The sequence below is a fragment of the Theropithecus gelada genome, chromosome 16 (assembly GCF_003255815.1).
Source record: "Theropithecus gelada isolate Dixy chromosome 16, Tgel_1.0, whole genome shotgun sequence".
Classification (NCBI taxonomy): Eukaryota; Metazoa; Chordata; class Mammalia; order Primates; family Cercopithecidae; genus Theropithecus; species Theropithecus gelada.
The window spans coordinates 24,789,595-24,817,339 of record NC_037684.1 but is presented as its reverse complement, the minus strand read 5'-3'; the positions used below and the strand labels follow the sequence as shown (position 1 = coordinate 24,817,339).

The 27,745-nt window shown below is 47.3% G+C and overlaps 2 protein-coding genes across 6 annotated transcripts in view; one reads left to right on the top strand and one right to left on the bottom strand.

Moving 5' to 3' along the window:
* UBE2Z (ubiquitin conjugating enzyme E2 Z) overlaps positions 1-10,944 on the top strand; it is a 20,048-nt gene extending 9,104 nt beyond the window's left edge. The window contains exons 5-7 of the mRNA XM_025361311.1: positions 4,140-4,252; positions 6,220-6,310; positions 8,849-10,944. Coding sequence (XP_025217096.1) covers positions 4,140-4,252; positions 6,220-6,310; positions 8,849-9,019 — 375 coding nt within the window. The 3' untranslated portion in view covers positions 9,020-10,944. The remainder of the gene's footprint in view (positions 1-4,139; positions 4,253-6,219; positions 6,311-8,848) is intronic.
* On the bottom strand, positions 10,867-27,745 carry SNF8 (SNF8, ESCRT-II complex subunit). 5 transcript variants are annotated; one of them, XM_025361316.1, is made up of 10 exons: positions 27,308-27,469; positions 26,545-26,595; positions 22,653-22,791; positions 20,091-20,101; positions 19,827-19,931; positions 19,662-19,740; positions 18,676-18,748; positions 15,424-15,565; positions 13,891-13,965; positions 11,960-12,479 (listed from the first exon to the last, which is right to left on the bottom strand). In XM_025361316.1, exons 6-10 carry the CDS (start codon positions 19,696-19,698, stop codon positions 12,342-12,344), a joined length of 465 nt encoding a protein of 154 aa, XP_025217101.1. In that variant the 5' UTR covers positions 19,699-19,740; positions 19,827-19,931; positions 20,091-20,101; positions 22,653-22,791; positions 26,545-26,595; positions 27,308-27,469; the 3' UTR covers positions 11,960-12,341. The 5 variants fall into 5 exon arrangements, with proteins under 5 accessions (XP_025217100.1, XP_025217099.1, XP_025217101.1 ...); XM_025361313.1 differs by lacking the exons at positions 19,662-19,740; positions 20,091-20,101 and having other exon boundaries at positions 13,891-13,962; positions 27,308-27,745; XM_025361312.1 differs by lacking the exons at positions 19,662-19,740; positions 20,091-20,101 and having other exon boundaries at positions 12,234-12,479; positions 27,308-27,463.

Sequence of the window (27,745 nt, the reverse complement as noted above, 5' to 3'; positions counted from 1 at the left end):
CACGCCTGTAATCCCAGCACTTTGGGAGGCTGAGGCAGGCAGGTGGATCACCTGAGGTCAGCAGTTTGAGACCAGCCTGGCCAACCTGGTAAAACCCCATCTCTACTAAAAATTAACTGGTCAGAAGTTTGAGACCAGCCTGGCCAACATGGTGAAAACCTGTCTCTACTAAAAATACAATAAATTAGCTAGGCGTGGTCACTTGAACCCTGGAGGCAGAGGTTGCAGTGAGCTGAGATCACGCCATTGCACTCTAGCCTGGGCGACAAGCAAAACTCCGTCCTCCCTGCCCCCCAAAAAATAATAATAATGAAATTTTTTATTTGTGAGAGTTAAAATAAATATGTGACTTGGATTCCTTTACAACATGGAAGTCAATGGACTCAATTGGAAATTAATTCTGAGCCTACTTTGGGGGTTATGGCATCTAGTGGGTTCTATGTGCCTGTATCCTCAGCATCCCCTGAAGTTGCTCTATAGGGACTACTGTTCAGCCAGCTGTTCTTCTGGAGTTATGAAGGACTGTTGCCTGCAGAGCCGAAGGAGTCATTAGGAGTCCTGGGAAAGACTTTTTGAGTTAACAGTGCCAATGAGAAGGTGGAGAAAACACATTTTTCCAAGAGCATGCTCTGTGCTGGACACTACTGAGTTTTTTTTATGTAATTTCTTGTTTAACCTTCATACTATGTGAGGTTAAATATTGTTATTCCCATTTTCAAGTGAAATAATGTTGCCTCAGAGAGGTTAATTAACTTTCACAAGGACACAGTTCAAGATAGGACCCCAGACTTACATTGGAGCCCAAGTTCTCCCACTATTCTGATGTGCCTTCCTGAATTATGAGCACGGGAAAAAGTTCCAGTGATAGTCCCAAAAGAAAATGATTCCAGATAGGTGATTAGAACAGCTTAATTGATTGATGTATTTATTTTTTGAGACAGAGTTTTATTCTTGTTACCCAGGCTGGAGTGTAATGGTGCATTCTTGGCTCATAGCAACCTCTGCCTCCCAGGTTCAAGTGATTCTTCTGCCTCAGCTGCCCGAGTAGCTGAGATTACAGGCACGCACCACCATGCCTGACTAATTTTTTGTATTTGTAGTAGGGAAGGGGTTTCACCATGTTGGCCAGGCTGGTCTCGAATTCCTGACCTCAGATGATCCACTTGCCTTGGCCTCCGAAAGTGCTGGGATTACAGGTGTGAGCAACCATGCCTAGCCAGCTTAATTTATTTTTAAACTACTACAGATGACACCAACTTTGATTATTTCTCTATAGACCTGAACAAAGGATAACAAAATACCTTTCAAAAATGAAGAAAAAAAATTTTTTTGAGACGGAGTCTCACTCCATTGCTCAGGCTGGAGTGCAGTGGCTTGATCTTGGCTCCACCTCCCAGGATCAAGCAGTTCTGCCACAGCCTCCCGAGGAGCTAGGACTACAGGCACACACCACCACGCCTGGCTAATTTTTGTATTTTTAGTAGAAATGGCGTTTCACGATGTTGGCCGGGCTGGTCTCGAACTCCTGACCTTAGGTGATCAGCCTGCCTCAGCGTCACAAAGTGGTGGGATCACAGGCGTGAACCACCGAGTCTGGCTTCAAAAGTTAACTAAAATTATTCCCTAATCCATCCTTTCTCCAAACAGTCATTTCAGGAGGAGATTCTAATTGAAATAGACCTCATTAGCAGGAGCTGATTTGTAGGTCTTATCTTTTTTTTTTTTTTTTTTTTTTTTTGGAGGCAGACTCTCATTCTGTCACCCAGGCTGGAGTGCAGTGGTGTGATCTCAGCTCAGTGCAACCTCTGCCTCCCAGGTTCAAGCGATTATAGTGCCTCAGCCTTCCTAAAGTAGCTGGGATTACAGGCACACACCACAACGCCTGGCTGATTTTTGTATTTGTAGTAGAGATGGGGTTTCGCCATGTTGGCCAGGCTTGTCTTGAACTCCTGGCCTCAAGCAATCTGCCCACGTCAGTCTCCCAAAGTGCTGGGATTACAGGTGTACATGCCCAGCCTTGTGTTTTTTATTTTTTACTTCTACAATGACTTGCAGTTGTTTTTATTTTATTTTTTATTTTATTTATTTATTTACAGGCACGCACCACCACACCCAGCTAATTTTTATATTTTTAGTAGAGACGGGGTTTCACTATTTTGGCCAGGCTGGTCTCCAATTCCTGACCTCGTGATCCACCTGCCTTGGCCTCCCAAAGTGCTGGGATTACAGGTGTGAGCTACCGCGCCTGGCCCATCAGCTGCTTTTATCAGAGGCCACGGCTCTAATTGACTGGGGTTGGGGGTAAGAGAAGAGCACAGGAAAAAGTAAAGAGGAGGCTGTACTCCCCTTCCATTCACACCATAGTGAGATCCTGTTTATATTGGCTTTCTAGACCAAAGTTGAAGTTTAGCTTTTGAAAGTTTTAAGTTCTGCTTCTGCTAGATATATTTCTAATTTTACTATTTCTTTGAGACAAAGTCTTGCTCTGTCACCCAGGCTGGAGTACAGTGGCACAGTCATAGCTCACTGAAGCCTCGAACTCCTGGGCTCTAGCCATCCTCTCGCCTCAGCCTCCTGAGTAGCTGGGACGACAGGTGCACATCACCAATGCCCAGCTAATTTTTGTATTTTTTATAGAGACGGGATCTCACCATGTTGCCGATGCTGATCCTGAACTTCTGAACTCAAGCAATCCGCCTGCATCGGCTTCCCAAAGTGTCAGAAGTACAGGCATGAGCCGTCGGGCCCAGCCCTACTTCTGATTTATAATAATTGGTTCAATGATGGTGGGACCCTAGAGACATATAACAGGTAAAGGGGTTAACCAGGAAGCATCCTTTACTTGTTGGTGCCTAAAGGTTTTCCACGCTGAGACTCTTCACTTCATTTATACCTTTTTGTCCCACCATCATTCTTTCTTTCTTTTTTTTTTCTCCCCCTAAAAAGACAAGTGTTTCCCAGCCTGGGAAACCTAGTGAGACCTTGTCTCTACTGAAAAAATTTAAAAAAAAAAAAAAACAGCTGGGCATTATGACATGCACCTTGAGTCCCAGCTACTTGGGAAGCTGAGGAGAGGAACATCGCTTGAGCCCAGGAATTCAAGGCAGCAGTAACCTCTGATCATACCACCACTTTCCAGCCTGGACGACAAAGCAAGAGCCCGCCTCTTAAAAATTTTTAAAATAAAAGACAAATAAGCTGGGTGCGGTGGCTCATACCTGTAATCCCAGCACTTTGGGAGACTGAGGCGGGTGGATTACCTGAGGTCAGGTGTTCAGGACCAGCCTGGCCAACATGGTGAAACCCCGTCTCTACTAAAAAATACAAAAATTAGCCGGGCATGGTAGCGGGCACCTACAATCCCAGCTACTTGGAAGGCTGAGACAGGAAAATTGCTGGAACCCAGGAGGCGGAGGTTGCAGTGAGCTGAGATCGTGCCATTGCACTCCAACCTGGGCGACGAGCAAAACTCAAAAAACAAATAAATAATAAAAAATACAAACTTGGGACCCGCTGTGGTGACTAATGTCTTTAGTCCCAGCTACTCAGGAGGCCGAAGTGGGAGGATTGCTAGAGCCCAGGAGTTCGAGGATCCCTAGAGCCCAGGAGGTCAAGGCTGCAGTTAGCTATGATTGTGCCACTGCATTCCAGCCTGGGCAACAGCAAAGACCCTGTCTCCAAAAAGAAAAACTGAAAAAACAGGATCTTACTTTGTTGTCTAGGCTGAACCCAAACTCCTGGGCTCAAGTGATCCTCACACCCCAGCTTCCTGAGTAGCTGGGACTACTGGTGCATGCCACAAGGCTTAGCAACCCTACCATCATTCTTATGTTTGGTTATTTCCCTCGTAATCTTTACTTGATAGGCCTTTCACTTGACATTCAGGAAAATGATGTGGATCTAGTTTGCTGATTATAGGCCAAATGACCTGCAACCTGGTGGTATATTTGGAGGGTGGTGGGGTGAATGGTGTCAAAAATAAAGGTGTGGTTGCTCTTCATGGATCTGCCATATAGTGGGAAAGGTATTTTTTAGTTTGTATGACTGGCTTACATACCCCATACTAATCTTGAAGTCTCTTCCCATTGGCTTTCTTTTTGCTTAAATTTTGGGATACTCTGGCATCTGTTACATTACAGGAGAGACATCCAGGAGACAGCAAAAACTATAATGAATGTATCCGGCACGAGACCATCAGAGTTGCAGTCTGTGACATGATGGAAGGAAAGTGTCCCTGTCCTGAACCCCTACGGTATGTGTCAAGAGGGCTTGCTTGGTATTATTCCTTTGGGGCACTTGGGTAGTTGGCACCTTTGAGGAACTTTGGGGCAGAGACAGTGTTGGGCACCAGAGGGAGATAGAGAAGAAGGAAAGATGTGGTTCCTGCTTTTAAAGAACAAGCGGCTGAGGGTTACCCAAGAGAAAGTTCAGAGAGCTACTGTGTTGGAGAACGCCAAGCCTTTGGGAGAGGCAGTCCACACCCTCAGGGAGTTTCCAGTTTGATGAAGGCTTGGATGTACTTTTTTCCAGCCAAATGTGTAGAGCACTTCATAATAAACTCATTTCTTAGTGCTAAAGTTTATTATTATTATTATTATTTATTTATTTATTTATTTATTTATTTTGAGATGGAATCCCGCTGTGTCACCCAGGCTGGAGTGCAGTGGCCGGATCTCAGCTCACTGCAAGCTCTGCCTCCCGAGTTTACGCCATTCTCCTGCCTCAGCCTCCCGCGTAGCTGGGACTACAGGTGCCCGCCACCTCGCCTGGCTAGTTTTTTGTGTTTTTTAGTAGAGATGGGGTTTCACCGTGTTAGCCAGGATGGTCTCGATCTTCTGCCCTCGTGATCCGCCCGTCTCGGCCTCCCAAAGTGCTGGGATTACAGGCTTCAGCCACTGCGCCCGGCCTGAAGTTTAAGTGCCAAAACTGGATGAGCAATGTCAGGGTTAGATAAATAAATTTCTAGGAGAATTTTGAGTAAGGTTTGCGATTTAGGGATGGCCTATGAAAAACAATTGAGGTGAAGCAAGTCATGAGTTGAAGTTGGGATTCAAATGGTGAGTACTGGCCTGGTGGTGGCTCACGCCTGTAATCCTAGTGCTTGGGAGGCTGAGGCGGGAGGATCACTTGAGCCCAGGAGTTCGAGACCATCCTAGGCAACATAGGGAAACCCCATCTCTACAAAAAATTTAAAATTAGCCAGGTGTAATGGCATGCTCCTGCAGTCACAGCCACTCAGGAGACTGAGGTGGGAGGATTGCTTGAGCCTAGGAGGTTGAGACTGCAGTGAGCTGTGATCACACCACTGCACTCCAGCCTGGGTAACAGCAAGACCCTGCCTCAAAAAGAAAACAAATGATGAGTATTTACAGTCACTCTCATAATTCCCAATGTGTCGGAGAAGTCAACCACGGGCAATTAGATGTTCCTTTTTCCATTTTACATTTAAAGATCCTTGTAGAGGCGGGGCACAGTTACTCACGCCTGTAATCCCAGCACTTTGGCAGGCCAAGGAGGGCAGATCACGAGGTCAGGAGTTCAGCACCAGCCTGACCAACATGCTGAAACCCCATCTTTGCTAAAAATACAAAAATTACCTGGGTGTGTTGGCACGCACCTGTAATCCCAGCTACTCAGGAGGCTGAGGCGTGAGAATCACTTGAACCCGGGAGGCGGAGGTTGCGGTGAGCCAAGATTGTGCCACTGCACTCCAGCCTGGGCAAAAGAGCGAGACTCAGTCTCAAAAAACTTAAAAAATAAAAAATAAAATAAAAAGATCTTTGTAGAAAACAGATTTGGACTTGGGAATGGTAGGTGTTTAATTTGGCATTAAGGTTAGGTAAGGAGGCTAGGCGTGGTGGTTCACACCTGTAATCCCAGCACTTTGGGAGGCAACGCAGGTGGATCACTTGAGGTCAGGAGTTCCTGACCAGCCTGACCAACATGGTGAAACCCCATCTCTACTAAAAACAAAAATTAGCCAGGCGTGATGGCACATGTCTGTAATCCCTGCTACTCAGGAGGCTGAGGCAGGAGAATTGCATGAACGCGAGAGGCAGAGGTCATAGGGAGCTGAGATTGCGCCACTGCACTCCAGCCTGGGTGACAGAGCAAGACTCCATCCGGGAAAAAAAAAAAAAAAAACAAAAAACGGTTAGGTGAGGAAGGGGTGATCTGTACCCCTAGGTTTTTGACTTAACTTTTCTGCTTGTTTTCCAGAGGGGTGATGGAAAAGTCCTTTCTGGAGTATTATGACTTCTATGAGGTGGCCTGCAAAGATCGCCTGCACCTTCAAGGCCAAACTATGCAGGTAATACAACCCCTGCTGCTAATTGTAGAAGCCCTACAGCTGGCCATTGTTCATTTGCCTCTACTGGCAAAAGTGTGCTTTTGCTTCCAATAAGAACTCAGAATTTGGGCTTGTTTTAAGGAAGGAGGCTATCGTTGACCAAATTGTAGATAGACAGGTGCGGTGGCTCATGCCTGTACTCTCAGCACTTTGGGAGGCAAAGGTGGGCAGATCTCTCGAGGCCAGTAGTCCAAGACCAGCCTGGCCAACATGGTGAAACCCCATCTCTACTAAAAAGACAAAAATTATCCAGTCTTGATGGCTCATGCCTGTAATCCCAGCTACTTGGGAAGCTGAGGGATGAGAAATGCTTAAACCTGGGAGGCAGAGGTTGCAGTAAACTGAGATTGCACTACTGCACTCCAACCTGAGCAGCAGGACAAGATTTCTGTCTGCAAAAACAACAACAACAAAAACACATTATTGATAGACTAATGTAAACTTAACCACCTGGTTGATAAGAGGATGAGAATTCTCCTGTCCTGGAGAATCAGTTCTGTGTATTTGGATCATCTTACTGGTGGTCTTGCTTAGAAATGGGAGACTTGTGGGGCCCAGCACAGTGGCTCACACCTGTAATCCCAGTACTTTGGTAGGCCAAGGCAGACAGATCACTTGAGGTCAAGAGTTTGAGACCAGCCTGGCCAACATGGTGAAATCCTGCCTCTACTAAAAATAGAATAAGCCAGATGTGGTGGTTCGTGCCTGTAATCCCAGCTACTTGGGAGGCTGAGGCACAAGAATTGTTTGAACCCAGGAGGCAGAGGTTGCAGTGAGCCGAGATCACGTTGTTGCACTCCAGCCTTGGCAATAGAGCCAGACTCCACCTCAAAAAAAAAAAAAAAATGGGTAAGTTGGGTAATTGACTTAAGATTTCTTAAGGCTCTCTCCAGCTCTCGTACTATGTCTATTCACCCACCCAACACCAACAGCAGTAGGAGGAGATGACTTATTCTCTCCAGTGCTACTTATAAATGGTAGTTTTCCCTTCCTTCCTTCAAGGACTTTCCACCCACCTGTCTCATTTAAGCACAAAGGGCAGGGCTGGCTTAGGACTAAGTTGTCTCCTAAAGCCTTTTTGAGAGTATATCAATGACATATGTCCTAGTTTGTTCCCCATCAGGAATTCTAATTGCTGGTATCCAACAGCATTAGCGATACCAGTGTGTAAAGGAAAAACAACTGGTGATGAGGGATGGGAAAGGGGACAGCATCTGGGCAGAAGGAGAATTAGAGGAGTTGGAGCCATGGATGAAAGAAGATTTGTAGAATTGACAGCTTCATAGATAAATGTGGAGCTCAGTCATGAGGGAATTAACTTTCATGAATGAGAAGTGCAGGCTGTAGTCCCAGTGACTGTGACTAGCACCCACTGCCATCCCACTCAGGATGAGGGTAATGTGTGGGTAGAAGTGTGGAAGGAGTTCTTGTGAGAGAAGCAAACAATGTGAGAGGGAAAGTTGTGTACCTTTTGGGGGCTGTCGCACTACTTTGCTGCCTAAGTCCCTATATAGTATTTTAAACTTTTTTATACCATCCACTCAACTAGTTGTTTTTGAGACTTTGGGGGCAATTAAACCTTTCTGTAAAATGTTTAGGGATCTTTGATCTAGAATGAGAAGGACTAAGATCAAGGCTAGGTGGCCCTGGAGCAATGCCCAGAAACCTGGACAAGAATGGAGTGACAAGTCCCTGGGGAGGAGTGCAGGTGCTTATCTGAAAGTCAGAACTCTTGAGTTCTAGACCTGCCTGTGACCTTAGAAAAGCAAATTGCCATTTTTGAGTACAGAGAATAAAGGGCAACTTTTACTTTCTGTGGTTTTTATGAGGTTAATTAAAAACATAGGTATACTTTATAATTCTGGTCTTGAATTTCTCTTCCCTATCTGTGTCACCCTTACTGTCCCTTCTTCCGGATATTGGTTTGCTTTTGAGGAATACCAATACATATTCACTCTAGCCCAAGCTACACCTATTTGGGGCAGTAAGGGTGTGTTTTTTGTTTTTTGTTTTTTGTTTTTTTTTTTGGAGACAGTTTCAGTCTTGTTGCCCAGGCTGGAGTGTAATGGTGCGATCTTGATCTCAGCTCACTGCAACCTCCGCCTCCCAGGTTCCAGTGATTCTCCTGCCTCAGCCTCCCGAGTGGCTGGGATTACAGGCGTGCGTCACCATGCCCAGCTAATTTTGTATTTTTAGTAGAGACGGGGTTTCACCTTGTTGTTCAGACTGGTCTCAAACTCCCAACCTCAGGGGAGCCGCCCTCCTCGGCCTCCCAAAGTGGTGGCATTAACAGGCATGAGCCACGGCGCCTGGCCTAGGTGTCATATTTTTAAGCAAAGGTTATTTTGCCTGCTGTTCGGGACTACCTATGCTGTTAGGCCTTCCTGCTCCCATGGCTCAGAAGTTCAGCTTGCATTTCACATGAACCCGAAGCTGCTTTCTCTAGGATCAGCCACCCATACTTGAATCTTCCATCCCCTTGTCTCCTTTCCCCCATAGGACCCTTTTGGAGAGAAGCGGGGCCACTTTGACTACCAGTCCCTCTTGATGCGCCTGGGACTGATTCGTCAGAAAGTGCTGGAGAGGCTCCATAATGAGAATGCAGAAATGGACTCTGATAGCAGCTCATCTGGGACAGAGACAGACCTTCACGGGAGCCTGAGGGTTTAGACCCTGCTCCCATCTCCCCTTTCCCCCCAACTCAAGAGTCCCAGCAGAATTCCTTCCCCCCACCCCAGGGATGGAGAGGCACTGTGTATCTCCCTCCAGACTCGAAGTCATCCTGCAAGATGGCGAGAACCAAGCAAGCTCGGATCCCAGGGTGTGGGAGTGGGGGGCCTGTTCCTGGTCTGACCTCCTTGGCACTGGAGCATCTGGGGCGACGTTCATCTGTTCATCCCATATCAGGGGCCGAGGTACCTTTACAGGAGCACCTAGAGCGAGGGCCTCTGGCAAAAACAAAACAACCAACACACCTCTCCACAGGGCCAGCTCCTTAGGGATAAGTAGAAGATGGAAATCGCAGTTCCAAGAGGGATTGTGCCCAAATGATTTATGGGGATACCTGGAAGGGAGCTTGGGGTGGGGGCTGTCTGTGACACTTAAGCAGTCTGGGTGGTTGTCTATTTGTCTGTCTTCAGTCTTGAAGCAGGGCTTCCCAATGCCCTTTTCCTCCCTGCCTGCCTTCCCCCATTATTTCCCACAGGCCAGCATAATTTTGTTTTTCCTAATTTATAGTCACTGTTCTAGACAGACCAAAGAGAAGGAACAGTGGTGGAGTCTAGGCTGCTGATCAGTAAGCTTTACCTAGCACCTGAGCACCTTTCTCCCCTCCCCCCTTTCCTCACCCTTTTCTAGATGTAAGACAGAAGGTAAATGTGACTGGGACTTAACCAAGGTCTTGGTAAAGCCTGCATAGGCACCGTAAGAAGCTGAAAATATGTTTGTTCCCACAATCACTGATTTGAAAAGTTCCCGGCACAGGCAGCTGCTGTGTATATGGGATTAGAGCCACTACATAGAATAGTCTTACAGATTTTCATAAATACTAGTCACAATGAGGGTATTTCTTTTGAGGGTGGAGTAAGTGGGAGACTGATGCTAGTCATTGTATTTTGTTGGGCTGTCCTTGTGTATTTTCACCCCAGCCTGTAGTCCTCCTCACTTCAACCCCAGGGATTTGTGGGGAGCAAGGGTAGCCAATGGCAGAGGGGATTGGGGCTGGGGCTCTGGAGGCTCCTCCCCTTCTTTCTCCTCCTTCCGCCTCCCCTGTGCCCCCAGCTGCTCTTGTCACTGACTCTGATGGGTGTTTGCCTGGCTGTGTTGCTTCTCTGTATTTAGCTGCAGTGATCCTTTAGCTGGTTGGCTCAGAAAAAAATGTGCTTTAGGTGCCCTGTAATCCTGGGCATCAAGGGAATCCATCCTTCCCCTTTTTGATATGTTCTCCCCATACTTCCAGATTTATTGTTATGGCTCCCAGTGGGTATTGGCAATTCTTGTGATGCAGGGCCTCAGTCAGTGTCCAGCCATGCATAAGGGAGAGGATAGTGTGTACCTGCCCTGCCCGCTGCTATGAAAGTCTCTGGCTTGTGGATCATGGGACTCCCCTTGGAGGATCTGTGCAAAGCGGGGCTGGGCAAAAAGGAGAATGTCCTACTTGGGAGGGCAGGAAGCAAAGGAACTGGACAGGGATTGGTGGGCTTGGGGAACGGAAGTTTATCTTGGATACCCATGAAGAGGCTGGGTCTCTTCACATGAAGATTGAAAAGGGACCCTGCTTCCAATTTCCCTCTTCCATTCCTCAAGCTACTCCAGGGCTTAGAAAAATGCCCTTGGTCTGTGGGTCCAGTGTTGTCTGTCATCCATTTAAGTGTTCCCACTTTCAAGTGACAATCCTCTCCTTGGCCCTGCCATAGGGCAGAGCATGTCTGGCATAGCAGCCTGACTTTTATGCCCTAATCTTGAGTTGAGGAAATATATGCACAGGAGTCAAAGAGATGTCTTTATATCTGACTGTATATAAATGAAGTTTTTTTTTTTTTTTTTTTTTTTTTTTTTCCTTTTTGGTGCAATAAAGTTTGTTTTGGCAGAAGGAGGAAGTGCCTGTGGGCATGGGAGGGCTTGTGTAAAGGAGGAGTGGGATCATCTTGTTAACTACACCTCACCTAGGCCTGGAACTGTTAGGGAGAAGGAAAGTGCTGTGAATTGTCTGGAAGCCAAAGACTTGCATAACATGGTGGAAGGGCGGGGCCGGGTGGGGAGAGCAGGACAAGTTTTCTCATTGGAAATGGGGTTCATTTTTTAAGGCTCTGGTAGTCAGTGACATCTTAGTTTCAGCGGCTTCCAAAGACCTATTCCAGAACTTGGAGTGAGCATGTCCTACAAGGACAGGCAGAGGTAGAGATGGGTCCAGGCTGTATCCTGCTAAAGGAAGGGTCTCAGTATGGAAAAACCATTGAGTTTTCAGATTTCCAGTACAGTAGCACTTTTTAAGGATCTTAGCCTTTAGACTAACGACTTTGGGAGCCTTAAACAACTCTGGCCTCTTCCCTCATCACTTCTACTTGCTGTAGGAGATTCTTGCTTTCTGATGCAGAAGCTTTTACTCTTGGCTGACCATGTGTGCAGAAAAATGTCTACACACAGTATGTGCTGCCATTCTGTACTGTGCAGTGATACATGAAGGCATGGGCTCCAGCTTTGGCTCCGCTGAAGCTGGCGGCCCCTGGCAAATTACTTTGATTCAATCACCTGTGACGCTGAAGGCTGCCTACTTGGTGAAATTTAAGTGAGCTATATGTAAAATGGGACAGGGTAGGTGTTCGGTAAATGACTCCCTTTCCCACTACTGAGGCTAGAGGGACCTGGCAGTCTAGTACAGGAGGGTGAGAAAGCTAGTAGGGAATTTGAGAAAATAGAACATTCCCTAACTATTGTTTGATTCCCCTCAGAGTCCATTGTTTTCTTTCCTCCAGTTGAGCCACGATTGGACATTGACTTCTATTTCCTTCACACTCACAGCTAACTTTGTCATAACCTAGAGCCTCTACAGAGGAAACCAGAAGAGGCTGAAAGAGTGAATAGTATTACTGGTCCATTAGGACCAGCTAGTTTGAGATAAGGAACGTTTTATTTAAAATTTTTGAATTAGCATAGGCTGTAATCTATGTCTCACAGCTACAAAGACTAGACAGGCCAGGAAACAACGTGCATTCCAGGCCCAGCTCTTCCATGAGCTTGCAGATGACCTGCACAAATCATTTTATATGTGCTTGCCGTTTTCTGTGTTAATCAGATTATCCTTACTGAATGAGCGAGGTCTTCTCCAATAAAGATGCAATGTGAAGGCACTTTTCAAAAATAAAAGAATGGGGGAAGAAAGAAAAACTTGGAACTTTTTCTATTTTTTTTTTTTTTTTATAAACAAAACTACCCAGGTTTATTTGCCCTCCTCCTCCTCCCTGCCTGCTGCTGTGTGCCGTTCCACACGCAGTCAGGGGAGGGCTTCTCTGGCCTCTTCAGCTGTAATCTCCTGGGAGTAGAGGTCAGTGAAGAGAGCTGGCAGCCAGTAGTGGGCCTCCCCTGGGGCCTGTAAATCCAGCCACGCCAACCCTTCCTTCAGCAGGTGTTCCTGGAGGGAAAAGGGAAGAAGAGCGGTTTGAGAACAGGGAGGTTCCGTAGACAAAGGGTAGGTAAGCAACCCCCAAACCTATTTTGGCTTCAGTGAGGTTTTCAAACTAAATCTACTAAGTGCCTTCAGACATTTACACAACCAACTAAATGAGCTGTTTGGCCTTGGCCTTTGCCTGAATGTGAAAAATGCTACGAAGTCATTTAACTTGTGCTGCTGAGGAAGAGGGGTAAAGCCTAGCATAGTGGGATATAGTGGAAAGAACACATGGCTATAGAAATATTTGCTGTATGGCCTTCAGCAAATCACTGCCTCCATTTTCCCAGAAACAACACACAGATCACTGTTTTTTTTTTTTTTTGAGGCAGAGTCTCGCTCTGTCACCCAGGCTGGAGTGCAATGGCTGGATCTCAGCTCACTGCAAGCTCCGCCTGCCGGGTTTACGCCATTCTCCTGCCTCAGCCTCCCGAGTAGCTGGGACTATAGGTGCCTGCCACCTCGCCCGGCTAGGTTTTTTTTGTATTTTTTAGTAGAGACGGGGTTTCACCATGTTAACCAGGATGGTCTCGATCTCCTGACCTCGTGATCCGCCCGTCTCGGCCTCCCAAAGTGCTGGGATTACAGGCTTGAGCCACCGTGCCCGGCCTGAGATCACTGTTTAGCTACCTTTGAGTTAACTTATACCAGGTAGCAAACATAATTGACCATACTTATGCAAGAATAGACTCAGTTCCTAGAGCTGGAAATATGCTCAAAATGGGTTGGTTCTGTCCAATATCATTAGGTAGATAAATATGTTATCCCCATTTTACAGATGAAATGAAAGGTTTAGACAGTTGAATTGCTTGGATAAGGAAAAAAGGTACTGAAGCCAGAGTTGTTAACATTGCTCCCTCTTCACATCATTCATTCTTCAGTACCACGAAATATGTATGTATAAAGCTAGAGTATATACTATGCAATATAATGCTTAGTGGATAATTACAGATATGTAATTAACATAGTTAATAATTCCCATCACTGTACTAACAGTGTTACTTTCAGTACAGACTACATTAATCTCCTGACCAGTCCAGGCTCAGCATGTTCAGGAAAGAGTGTCGGTTCCCCAAGTAGCAGGGGCAGCCTGGTATTGTGTGCACACCAGAGTTAGGAACCTGCCTTCCTGAGTTCTACCTTCTTGGTAGCATGAAGAGAAGTGCTGGGCTTCCTTCTAGCATGGCAGCAATAGCCTTCAAGGCAGAAGGCCGGCAAAGCAATCCTGAAGTTCCTGCCTTTGTGAAACCCACATCCTCCCAACTGGGGCCTGCCTTTGTGGAACCCACATCCTCCCAACTGGGGCCTGCCTTTGTGGAACCCACATCCTCCCAACTGGGGCCTGTCTTTTCTGGACTGTTCCAAAGTTGCATACCAGCACTTGCCGCGCTCGCTCGGTCTCCCATTTAAGACTGGCTTTGATCTCACTGACAGTCACGTAGCCATTCTTCTGAAGGAAGGAGGAATGGGGATTGAATCAGTTAAAGAGTGCACCTTCCCTTAGAACCCAGGACCTGCCCAGGAACAACAGACTTATCCAGACAGGAGGAAAAGCTGTCAAGCATGAGGGAACACAGAAAATGTTTAAAGGTTCCAGCGGGGAGAGAGACAAGTGACTTTCAGCATGACAGAGGTAGGTTGGTGGGTTCAATCTTAAAAGTGGAGTCCAGGCCGGGCACGGTGGCTCATGCCTGTGATCCTAGCACTTTGGGAGGCTGAGGTGGGGGTATCACCTGAGGTCAAGAGTTCGAGACCAGCTTTGCCAACATGGTGAAACCCCATCTCTACTAAAAATACAAAAATTAGCCGGGCATGGTGGCACATGCCTGTAATCCCAGGTACTCGGGAGGCTGAAGCAGGAGAATCGTTGGAACCTGAGAGGTGGAGGCTGCAGTGAGCCAGAGATTGTGCCACTGCATGCCAGCCTGGGTGACAGAGTGAGACTCCATCCCAAAAAAAACAAAAAAAGTGGGTCCCTTGTACTAACATGTTAAGTTAGACTTCTGCAAAGCACTCTAGAGCATGACAAGGGAAGATTCTGAACAATTAACTGATAGGAAGAAGAATCATAAACTGCTAATAATATCCATTATTTAAATATTCAGCCCTTGCCCTGCCTCATTCTACTCATCCTCCAATACAGAAAAGCCCCTCCCTTATTTAGTTCTGTTTTACATTATAAAGAAAACTGGGCCAGGCGAGGTGGCTCACGCCGAGGCGGGCACATCACCTGAGGTCGGGAGTTCGAGACCAGCCTGGCCAACATGGAGAACCCTCATCTCTACTAAAATTACAAAATTAGCTGGGTGTGGTGGCACACGCCTGTAATCCCAGCTACTTGGGAGGCTGAGGCAGGAGAATCACTTGAGCCCAGGAGGCTGAGATCGTAGTAAGCCAAGATTGCGCGATTGCACTTTGGCCTGGGCAACGAGTGAAACTCCATCTCAAAAATAATAAAGAAAACTGAACATATCTACCCTAAATACTTGATGGGGATTTGGGGGAAGATGGCATATGCTTAAGGCATAATGAGGGACAGAGGCATGGCAAACAAGATTTTTTAAAATCTGTTTTTGAAGAATCCATAAAGTAGTTTCAAAAGACATCAGAGTCTGGCTACCCAAAGAAATCTAGTTAGTTGTCTGCATGTCTGTCTACCTGACTAGACTGTAAGCTCCTTGAGAGCAGGAATTTTATCATTCCTATCTTTATATGCCCCACAGCCTGGCCCAGTGCTTTGCACTGTAGCTGCTCAATAAATGTCTGCTGAACAAGAACAGGCCTGAGTAGTTCATCCATTGGATAGTCTCAGCAAAAGACCTGCATAATGGGGAGCAGGAGCTCAGAACTGCTGACAGCCTTGCATCCCAGTACCTGCACACACACACACTCGAAGGTGCACCAGTACCTCTGCCAGCTGTAGCACCACGGTGTGATCCATATTGAGCTCAGCTGGAACAGACTGAATGAGGTAAGTGCCGCCCACAGGGATGATGCCGAAGCCAGTGCCAAGTGCCTTTAGTTTCTTGATGGCTCTGATCAGGTCGTCTCTGAGGTGAGGAAGAGTTGCTTAACGACCCTTGGCAGATCAGACCTAACAACACAGTTTCAGCTCTGCCCTGGGCAGGACACTGACAGAAAATTTAAAAGACTGCACAACTCCCAGGCGCAGTGGCTCATACCCATAATCCCAACACTTTTGGGATGCCCACATGAGAGGACTGCTTGAGCCCAGGGGTTAGAGACCAGCCTGGGCAACACAGCAAGATTTTGTCTTTATTAAAAAATAAAAAAATAAAAAATTAGCAGGGCATGGTGGCAATCGCCTATAGTCCTTGGAAGGCTGAGGTAGGAGGATCACTTGAGCCCAGGAGTTCAAGGCTGCAGTGAGCTGTGATTGTGCACCACTGTACTCCAACCTGGGTGACAGAGCAAGACCCTGCCTCTAAAATAATAAAAGGCTGCACAACACTCAACTATGTCAGTAAAAAGACAGGGTCAAGGAGCAATAAGTGATGCTTTGACAATCAGGAGTCAGGCTCTCTGCTCAGCAAACCACTCATTCCAACACCCAGAGGTCAAAGATACACCTGCAGATGCCCATCAGGAAACGTGAATGAGTGAGCTGAAGAGGCAATAGGGGGTAGTGTCACCTGTGGCAAACTAGAGAATGCTTATCTACTTTAAAGGGGGCAACCCAGCTGATTATTGCCAAGTGGAAATTCAAGCCCAATACTGCCAAGTTTTCTGATTCTAACTGAAATCAGAGAAGAAGAAAACCTACAAAACAGTGTGTAGATCACATATCCAGCCCACACACAGAGTTTAAAACCTCTGCCAAAGCTCAAAAATGTATCACCCAAACAGCCAGGGAAAGGGCACTTTTAGGTAGATTGGAATGCATTCTCCAACTCTCAAGAATAGCAAACTGAAATGCTTCAAATGCTCACCCTCTCTTCATGAGAATTTGCAATGAGTATGGCTAGTAATCTTTTGTTATCACTTTCCTTTTTTTTTTTTTTTTTAAAGAGATGAGGTCTTGGCCAGGTGCAGTGGCTTACACCTGTAATCCCTGCACTTTGGGAGGCCGAGAGTTTGAGACCAGCCTAGCCAACATGGTGAAACCCCATCTCCACTAAAAATACAAGAACTAGCAGGGCGCGGTGGCAGGTACCTGTAACCCCAGCTACTCGGGAGGCTGAGGTAGGAGAATCACTTGAACCGGGGAGGCGGAGGTTGCAGTGAGCCGAGATTGCGCCACTGCGCTCCAGTGTGGGCAACAGAGCGAGACTCCATTTCAAAAAAAAAAAAGAAAAGTAGAGATGACATCTTGCTGTGTCCCAGGCTGGAGTGCAGTGGTGCAATCATAGCTCACTGCAGCCTAGAACTATGGGTGCATGCCTCAACACCCAACTACTTTTTGTAGAGACAAGGTCTCACTACACTGCCCAGGCTGGTCTCAAACTCCTGTCCTCAAGCAATCCTCCCACCTCAGCCTCCCAAAGGGCTAGGATTACAGGTGTAAGCTACTGCACCCAGCCTCGTTACTTTTCTTTGAATATTCTAGGTCTTCAAGATCTCATAGTAGGCTGACTCCTTGGAAGTTACATCAAAAACAGCCTTTTATCTTTTCTCAAACTGGACTCACACATAGAGGCTGGTGAACTAGATCAATTTATATTCCATCATCTCACTACCACCTCCTTCCCCAGCCTTTCTAGGCAGCTACTCTAGTCTCCTTGGCCTCAAATAATCTCAAGACTATATACAGCCCTTGGATACAGTCTAACACCTGCAATCCAAGCACTTTGGGAAGCTGAGGCGGGCAGATCACTTGAGGCCAGGAGTTCAAAACCAGCCTGGCCAACATGGTGAAACCCCATCTCTACTAAAAATACAAAAATTAGCCGGGCATGGTGGTGCACACCTTGTAATCCCAGTTACTGGGGAGGCTGTGGCACAAGAATTGCTTGAATCCAGAAGGCAGAGGTTGCAGTGAGCTAAGATCAGGCCACTGCACTCCAGTCTGGGCGACAGCAAGACTCTTTCTCAAAGAAAAACAGAGACTATATATAGCCCCAAGTTTGTTAAAAAATAATACATGAAGAAATGCTTGGAAGGAACTACATTAAAATATATAGCAGTTGTAATCTCTTAGTTGAGAAATAATGGTTTTTGTTTCCCTTTTTATATCTCTATATTTTCTGTTTTCTTTTTTTTTTTTTTTTGAGACGGAGTCTCGCTCTGCCGCCCAGGCTGGAGTGCAGTGGCCAGATCTCGGCTCACTGCAAGCTCCGCCTCCCGGGTTTACGCCATTCTCCTGCCTCAGCCTCCCGAGTAGCAGGGACTACAGGCGCCCACCACCTCGCCCGGCTAGTTTTTTGTATTTTTTAGTAGAGACGGGGTTTCACCGTGTCAGCCAGGATGGTCTCGATCTCCTGACCTCGTGATCCGCCCGTCTCGGCCTCCCAAAGTGCTGGGATTACAGGCTTGAGCCACCACGCCTGGCCTCTATTTTCTGTTTTCTAAAAATAGCCAGGTGTACGGGCCCATGCCTATAATCCCAACTACTTGGGAGGCTGAGGTGGGAGGATTCCTTGAGGCTGCAGGTAAGCAACGATCTTGGTAGCAGTAAGCTATGATCGTGCCACTGTACTCCAGCCTGGGCAACAGTGAGACCCTGTCTCTTATTTTTTGTTTGTTTCATTTTTTTTTTTTTTCTGTACAATATGGAGATCATACAGATTTCTAAGCTAGCCTAGACATGAGGAATAGGGAGAAAAGAGTTCCATCTGAATTTTTAATTTTTTTTTTAATTTTAAGACAGAGTCTCACTCTGTTGCCCAGGCTGGAGTGCAGTGGCGCGGTCTCGGCTCACTGCAAGCTCTGCCTCCTGGGTTCACACCATTCTCCTGCCTCAGCCTCCCGAGTAGCTGGGACTACAGGCGCCTGCCACCACGCCTGGCTAATTTTTTGTATTTTTAGTAGAGACGGGGTTTCACTGTATTAGCCAGGATGGTCTCGATGTCCTGACCTCATGATCCACCCACCTCGGCCTCCCAAAGTGCTGGGATTACAGGCGTGAGCCACCACGCCCAGCCCCCATCTGAATTTTAAAGACCTCTTTCTGTACTCCAAGGGACTGAAAGACAAGACCTACTGACTGACATCCTGGGCGAACTTGCCCCTTCCCTTCAACACCTGTTGATGTAGTTCCTCCAAAGTTATCAGACCTATTGGAGACAGAAATCAGAAAAAGAGATTACCCACTTTAAATAAGTCGACAGCCATTACATTCCAGTGGCCTACGAATAGCAAGTAACATTCTAGTTCCTAATTTTTTTTAACTCTCTCCTTGGCCGGGCACAGTGGCTCGCGCCTGTAATCCCAGCACTTTGGGAGGCTGAGGTGGGTGCATCACCTGAGGTTGGGAGTTCGAGATCAGCCTTACCAACATGGAGAAACCCCATCTCTACTAAAAATACAAAATTAGCTGGGTGTGGTAGCGCATGCCTGTAATCCCAGCTACTAGGGAGGCTGAGGCAGGAGAATCACGTGAACCTGGGAGGCAGAGGTTGCAGTAAGCCAAGATCACGCCAGTGCACTCCAGCCTGGGCAACAAGAGGGAAACTCCATCTCAAAAAAAAAACCACTCTCTCCTTATGAAATAACTGGCCATAATATGAGAAATGGATTCTGAGACTTTGCTAGGCCTGTCAACAGAGTGAGAGCCATGAAAATCTAAAAACAAAAGCAGTGTCATCTTTGAAAAACTATAAATGTCCTCTTGACATCAAGGCCGTGTCTATTTATAGTCGATGATGATTTGTAAATGGTTTTAAGTTTTCTTTCTGCAACTTCAATCCACACCATTTAATGTGCTTACTAAGAAAGATGGCATCACCCAATGACGAATTTTAAGGTCACATTTTAGGGAACACAGAGACTCAGTTGGCATTCCCATACGTCAGAGAGACAGTGCAGGACTACAGTTACTAATGAGAAAATCACTCCAGACACATCAGATATCAGGGGAAAAGGCCTATTTCCTACCTCCCTACTATTTTCTGTACTGAGTAGGGATTAGACCTTCCTGGCCAAAGATCTTTGGAGAACAGAGACAATCGTTCAGGTAATTCTATTTACCCTTGGCCATGGAGACTTGCCATGGATTCAACTGCATGAAACAGCTAAGATGTCTCTCAAGTCCTTAGAGGCCTGTAGACTGCAGGACGGAAACGATAATCTTTTACGGTTTTCTCCCTCTCAGAGAAGTCCAGAGTCCAGTTCACAGGACCCAGCCACCCTCACCTCCATTCCGATGCTTCAGCGCCAGGCACACTTCGATAATTTGGACACCTAGTTCGTAATAGAAGTCCCCCACGCCCAGCATCTCAGACCAAAATCCTTTTCCAGCTACAAGACAGAAAAACAAAATCTCGGTTATTGATTAATTTATATCCCTTCTTTTCTTTCAAAGCTGCATTAAAACATCTATTGTATGGGAAGTTTTCCCTGCATGGCATGAAGTTCTTCTGCTCCATTTGCTACTCAGGAAACAATCAGACTTATTACGGTAACTCCTGCTGAAGAACAGGGTCAGACAGTTCCAGAGGGCAGGCAATCTAAGTCATTTCTGGCTGGGTGCAGTGGCTCATGCCTGTAATTCCAGTACTTTCAGACACCGAGGTGGGCAGATCGCTTGAGACCAAGAGTTCGAGACCAGCCTGGCCAACACAGCAAAACCCCATCTCTACTAAAAATAAAAAAAAATTAGCCAGGAGTGGTGGCGTGCGCCTGTAATCCCTGCTACTTGGAAGGCTGAGACAGGAGAATTGCTGGAACCCAGGAGGCAGAGGTTGCAGTGAGCCAAGATTGCACCAACATACTCCAGCCTGGGCAACAAGAGCGCAACTGTCTCAAAAAATAAATAAATAAATAAATAAATAAATAAATAAATAAAAATTGAAAAAATAAAACAAAAGTCATTCCTATTTGGCTAATTCTGGCTCAGGATACTGAAAAAACGAGTTTCCATTCACACAACATACAGTGAAATATAATGGGAAATATGGTCTAGACAAGACTAAGAGAAAGAATATGCAGACTCAGCATCCAAAATCCACTGATGTTCTACAAGTTACCAGGAGTGTAGAAATAAAAAATAAAATACGGGCTGGGCGCAGTGGCTCACACCTGTAATCCCAGCACTCTGGGAGCCAGAGGCAGGCGGATCACCTGAGGTCAGGAGTTTGAGACCAGCCTGACCAACATGGAGAAACCCTGTCTCTACTAAAAATACAAAATTAGCCAGGCGTGGTGGTAGGCACCTGTAATCCCAGCTACTCGGGAGGCTGAGGCAGGAGAATCGCTTGAACCTGGGTGGTTGCAGTGACCCAAGATCATGCCATTGCACTCTAGCCTGGGCATCAAGAGCAAAACTCCATCTCAAAAAAAAAGAAAAGAAAAATGCAGGTTGTAGAGCAGTAGTAATTATAATCCCATGTATGTTTAAAAAGTCGGGGCCAGGCCAGGAGCAGTGGCTCACGCCTGTAATCCCAGCACTTTGGGAGGCTGAGAAGGGTAGATCACGAGGTCAGATCAAGGCCATCCTGGCTAACACACTAAAACCCTGTCTCTACTAAACACACAAAAAATTAGCCAGGCATGGTGGCACACACCTGTGGTCCCAGCTACTCAGGAGGCTGAGGCGGGAGAATCACTTGAACCCAGGAGAAGGTTGCAGTGAGCCAAGATTGCAGCACAACTGTACTCCAGCATGGGCAACAGAGCGAGACTGTCTCAAAAAAAAAAAAAACACTAGGGCCAGGCACGGTGGCTCACGCCTCTAGTCCCAGCGCCACTCGGGAGGTTGAGGCAGGAAAGTAACTTGAACCCTGGAGTTGAAGGCTGCAGTGGGCTGATTGCACCAATGCACTCCAGCCTAGGTGACAGAAACCTCAACACTAAAAAATAATAAATTAGTAATTTTTTTTTTTTTTTTTGAGATGGAGTCTCGCTCTGTTGCCCAGGCTGGAGTGCAGGGGCGCAATCTTGGCTCACTGCAACCTTCACCTCCCGGGTTCAAGTGATTCTCCTGCCTCAGCCTCCTAAGTAGCTGGGATTACAGTCACGTGCCACCACGCCTGGCTAATTTTTAGTAGAGACAGGGTTTCACCGTGTTAGCCAGGATGGTCTCCATCTCCTGACCTCATGATCTGCCTGCCTCAGCCTCCCAAAGTGCCAGGATTACAGGCGTGAGCCACCATGCCCGGCCAATAATTTTTTTTAAAGTTTATAAGTATGAGGAAGGGCTCAGTACAGAGGCTCACGCCTGTAATCCCAGCACTTTGGGAGGCCAAGAAAGGCTGATCACTTGATCCCAGGAGTTCAAAACCAAACTGGACAACATGGTAAAACCTCCTTTCTACAAAAAATATAAAAATTAGCCAGGTTTGGTGGTACAGGCCTGTAATCCCAGCTACTTGGGAGGTTGAAGCACAAGAATTGCTTGAACCTGGAAGGCAGAGGTTGCAGTGAGCCAAGATGGCACCACTGCACTCCAGCATGGGTGACAGAGCAAGACTCTGTCTCAAAAAAAAAAAAAAAACTTTTTTTTTAAACAAGGTCTTGCTGCAGCCTCAACTTCCCAGGCTCAAGCAATCCTCCTACCTCAGCCTCCCAAGTAGCTGGACTATAGACACATGCCACCACACATGGCAAATTTTTATAGTTTTTGTAGAGATGGGGTCTCGCCATGTTGCCCAGGCTGATCTTGAACTCCTGGATTCAAGTGATCTGCCTGCCTTGGCCTCACAAAGTGCTGGGATTATAGGCATGAGCCACTGCACCTGGCCAAAATTAAATATTTTTTAATAAAGAGGGAAAATGCCATAAAAAATTCTACTTATATCATTCCAGGAATGATCATGGACACTGGCTACTCAGCCTATAGTTGGTCTATCTTCCATATCAGACAGTAACTAGCCATCCTGCTAGGTACTCCCTAAAGACGACACCTTCTGGGTCTTCTTGTAGGCCTTTCTAGCAGATACCCCAACAGTGGTAACAACTATGTGAGCTTCTGTCCCTAAGGTTCTCTATAAGAACACTGGAACCCTACAGACAACTTCTTACAGGCCAGCGGATCCACGCCAATGGTTGCACACATGTCCTGGAACTGCACACGGAACTCAGGATTCTTCCGGATCTCCTGCTTGTGCTTGCTGGCAAATTCCTCCAGGTTGGTCTTGAACATGTCCAACTGCTTTGACATCTGTTGGATGGACAGGGAGTGGTGAAGGGCAGCCCAGCCAGATGATAATCAGATGCCAAAAATAGGTGCCCAGTCCTGTGGCATGGCAAAGGCTGAAATAACCAGTCTCTCTCAGCCTACCATTATGCTGTTTACCATCTATCTCTCTTTTTATCCCTGCCTCTCCTTCACAGTTCTGTTGTCAGCAGAAATGGGATGCTGTACTGTTTTCTCACTTCCAAACTAGACAATTTTTTGTGCGTTCCTGTTCTAAAATCAGGATGCATTTAATAATCAAGGTGCACATATATACAACCAAATACATGCACAAAAAAAGAACAAAGTGTTATATATAATGTGGTATTCCTTTTCTTTTACCCAGAAAAACTTAATTTGAAGATGTACCTAATAATTCATTGTATCTTAGAAATGAGGGAATGCAGTGTTCACCCATTAGAAAATCTTTACCCCCCAATGGAAAGGGTGGACGGGAAAAAAATGAAGTGTCGCATGAATCTGTTTAACCTATGAGTCTGGCCAGGAATGGTGGCTCACACCTGTAATCCCACAATGGATCACTTGAGCCCAGGAGTTCGAGTTTAGCTGGGGCAACATAGCAAGACTCTGTCTCAATCAATCAACATATATATTTTTTTTTTTTAATTTTTTTTTGAGACAGAGTCTTGCTTTGTTGCCCAGGCTGGAGTGCACTGGCACAATCTCAGCTCACTGCAACCTTAGCCTCCCAGTTCAAGCGATTCTCTTGCTTCAGCCTCCTGAGTAGTTGGGACGACAGGCACACACCACCACACCTGGCTAATTTTTGTATTTTTAGTGAAGACAGGATTTCATCATGTGGGCCAGGCTGGTCTCGAATTCCTGACTTCAAGCAATCCATCTGCCTCAGCCTCCCAAAGTGCTGGGATTACAGATGTGAGCCACCGCGCAGGGTCAATCAATCAACCAACCAATATAAATTTAAAAAAAAAACTTTTGAGTCATGAACCTCTCTGGGGATCAATTCCAGATAAAGAACTACTCTGGGACTTTAATTTGCCAGATTGCATTTCATGTTAAATACAAAAGACTCGGGGATTTTCTGACTTTGTATTACCCCTTCTCTTTTCCTAATTAACAAGGACCATCTTCTATTCCACCAAGAATAAGCACTCCTAGCCCAATATTTCTCACATAAAACTGTTAGAAACCTCCACATTCTTTTAATCACAATTTTCAGTTGATTCCTGCAGTCATCTCCCCTGTGAGTGGGAGCTTTTGAAGAGCACAGCCTGGGCCTACTATTTTTCTTCAGCTCACAGCTCCGTTTTCCTGTTTAACAGCTTCCTCCTCTTCTTCCCCAATCACAATCACTGCGTAAACTTGGAGCATGTAAAGAGCAGGGAAGGGCTGGAAAAGAAAACTGCACAGGAGCTGCACCCCCATCACTCACACACTGTCCTGGTGTGTGCCTAGATGTCATGATGGTGGTGTGGGTGCCACAGGTTAGGCAATATTTTCATTTTATTCTGAAGTATTTAAAATGAAAAGCCCCAGAGGACGTAAATCAATAACACCTCTACCACTTACTACCCATATAACCTTGGATATATTACTTAACACCCCAGTGTCCCAATTTCTTTTTCTTTTTCTTTTTTTTTTTTTTTTTTGAGACAGAATTTTGCTCTTGTTGCCCAGGCTGGAGAGCAGTGGCGCAATCTCGGCTCACTGCAACTTCCACCTCCCGGGTTCAAGACATTCTTCTGCCTCAGCCTCCCAAGTAGCTGGGATTACAGGCATGCGCCACTACGCCCGGCTGCTTTTATATTTTTAGTAGAGATGGGGTTTCTCCATGTTGGTCAGGCTGGTCTCGAACTCCTTACCTCAGGTGATCCGCCCACCTCGGCCTCCCAAAGTGCTAAGATTACAGGCGTGAGCCACCACGCCCGGCCTTTTTTTTTTTTTTTTTTTTTTTTGAGACAGAGTCTTGCTCTGTCCCCCAAGGTGGAACGCAGCGGCAAGATACTGGCTTACTACAACCTCTGCCTCCTGGGTTCATGCAATTTTCCTACCTCAGCCTCCTCAGTAGCTGGGACTACAGGAGCCCGCCACCACGCCCGGCTAATTTTTGTATTTTTAGTAGAGACGGGATTTCACCATGTTGGCCAGGCTGGTCTCGAACTCCTGACCTCCAGTGATCAGCCTTCCTCAGCTTCCCATAGTGCTGGGATTACAGGCCTACGCCACAGAGCCCAGCTCTCAATTTTGAACTCAGAATACGGCCAGGCACGGTGGTTCACGACTGTAGTCCCAGCACTTTGGGAGGCTGAGGCGCGTGGATCACCTGAGGCCAGGAGTTCAAGACCAGCCCAGCCAACATGGCGAAACCCTGACTCTACAAAAAAAATACAAAAATTAGGGCCAAGCACGGTGGCTCACACCTGTAATTCCAGCACTTTGGGAAGCCAAGGTGGGTGGATCACAAAGTCAAGAATTTGAGACCAGCCTGACCAACATGGAGAAACCCTGTCTCTACTAAAAATACAAATACTGGCTGGGCGTGGTGGCTCACGCTTGTAATCCCAGCACTTTGAGAGGCCGAGGCGGGTGGATCATGAGGTCAGGAGTTCGAGACCAGCCTGGCCAAGATAGTGAAACCCCGTCTCTACTAAAAAATACAAAAAACTGGCCGGGCGCGGTGGCTCAAGCCTGTAATCCCAGCACTTTGGGAGGCCGAGACGGGTGGATCACGAGGTCAGGAGATCGAGACCATCCTGGCTAACACGGTGAAACCCCGTCTCTACTAAGAAATAATAAAAAAAAAAAAACTAGCCGGGCGAGGTGGCAGGCGCCTGTAGTCCCAGCTGCTCGGGAGGCTGAGGCCGGAGAATGGCGTGAACCCGGGAGGCGGAGCTTGCAGTGAGCCGAGATCCGGCCACTGCACTCCAGCCTGGGCGACAGAGCGAGACTCCGTCTCAAANCGAGGTGGTGGGCGCCTGTAGTCCCAGCTACTCGGGAGGCTGAGGCAGGAGAATGGCGTAAACCCGGGAGGCGGAGCTTGCAATGAGCTGAGATCCAGCCACTGCACTCCAGCCTGGGCGACAGAGTAAGACTCCGTCTCAAAAAAAAAAAAAAAAAATACAAAAATTAGCCGGGTGCAGTGGCGGGCGCCTGTAATTCCAACTACTCGGGAGGCTGAGGCAGGAGAATCGCTTGAACCTGGGAGGCGGAGGTTGCAGTGAGCCGAGATCGCGCCACTGCGCGCTAGCCTGGGCGACAGAGCAACACTCCATCTCAAAAAAAAAAAAAAAAAAAAAAATTAGCCGGGCGTGGTGGCGCATGCCTGTAGTTGTAGCTACTCGGGAGGCTAAGGTTGGAGAATCACTTGAACCCGGGAAACGGAGGCTGCAGTGAGCCGAGATCATGCCACTGTACTCCAGTCTGGGCAACAGAGCAAGACTCCATCAAAAAAAGAAAAAAAAAAACCCTCAGAATAATAGGGTTCCCTCCTCATGGGACTGTAATGAGGACTGAACAAGACAGTATATGTAAAGAAAATAGACAAATGCCTGGGACGTTACAAGCATGTAATCACTCAAATATGTTGGCCATTATTGTTATTAGCAAGTCACCTAAAAGATCTCAGTGGCTCAGAAATCAAAATTTGCCAAACACCCTATTTCTAGTTCAATCTACACAATCAAATTCGTATCCAAGGTGTTTTGGCCAGCCCTGTTAGGTTCTCCCTCCCTGCCTGGGGCCCCCCAGCCGACTCACCTGGGCTAGCTGGTCCTCAGCCAAGACCGTCCCTCGCTCCTTATACTTGGCCTGTCAGACAAAGAGACCAGCATGAGTTAAGAGAGTGGGCGCTGGGGGCCGCGCGCAGTGGCTCACGCCTGTAATCCCAGCACTTTGGGAGGCGGAGGCGGGCGGATCACGAGGTCAGGAGACTGAGACCATCCTGGCTAACACGGTGAAACCGTCTCTACTAAAAATACAAAAAATTAGCCGAGCGTGGTAGTGGGTGCCTGTAGTTCCAGCTACTCGGGAGGCTGAGGCAGGAGGATGGCGTGAACCCGGGAGGCGGAGCTTGCAGTGAGCCGAGATCGCGCCACTGCACTCCAGTCTGGGGGACAGAGCAAGACTCCGTCTCAAAAAAAAAAAAAAAAAGAAAAAGAAAAACAAGAGAGTAGGCGCTGGGGTCCCCCACTTGTGCTGCCACAGCTTTGGGATGAAAAGAGGGGGGGTTCTCTTAAATGGTTTTCTTAGGGAGAAGGATAGGGTGAAGGAGTAGAATCGACGACTGTAGATTTGTGAGTAGAGTCCCATTTGTAGTTAAAACTTGGGTAAGTGGGAGAAAGGGCTGGGCATCTGGGAACGCTGCCAATCCACCGGAAGCTGGAGACATTCTGTATCCCGGGGCCAAGAAGCCCGTCTCAGATTCTGCTGGGAGGTGATTAACGGGTAGGACTCGGCTCCGAGAGAATTCAGTCTCGCACGGGTCAGGGGCAGGTTGTGGGTCGGCCTTCTTCCTGCTCACCTCTGCAAGTTTCTTCTTGGCGATGGCGCCAGCTCCCACCCCACGGCGGTGCATTCCCACCCTGGGCCCGCGGGCCGCCCAGCTGCAGCGACCCCAGGTCTCCGCGTCCCGGGCTCCGCCGCCCGCTCCCCAAGGCGGAAGCCCGAGCCGCGCGTCATCTGCACGCGCCGGAAGCCACGAGGCGCATTTCCTGCTGCGGGGCTGAGTGTCTCCGGTTGCTACCGGTCCGGCGACCCCGCCTTTAGCTAGTGGCCAAGATTCGCAAAGCCTCGCAGCGAGGAAGGCACGAATATTCGCGCGCGGCCGAGGCCCTCGTTGGCTAGTGCTGGGACGTGGAGCCCCGGCCGCCAAGACCCAAGCTTGTGCATTCCGCCCACGTAGGCGCCTGGGGCCCTGGTCTTCCTCGACTGCCCCTCCACTGCCTGGAGGTCATCAAAT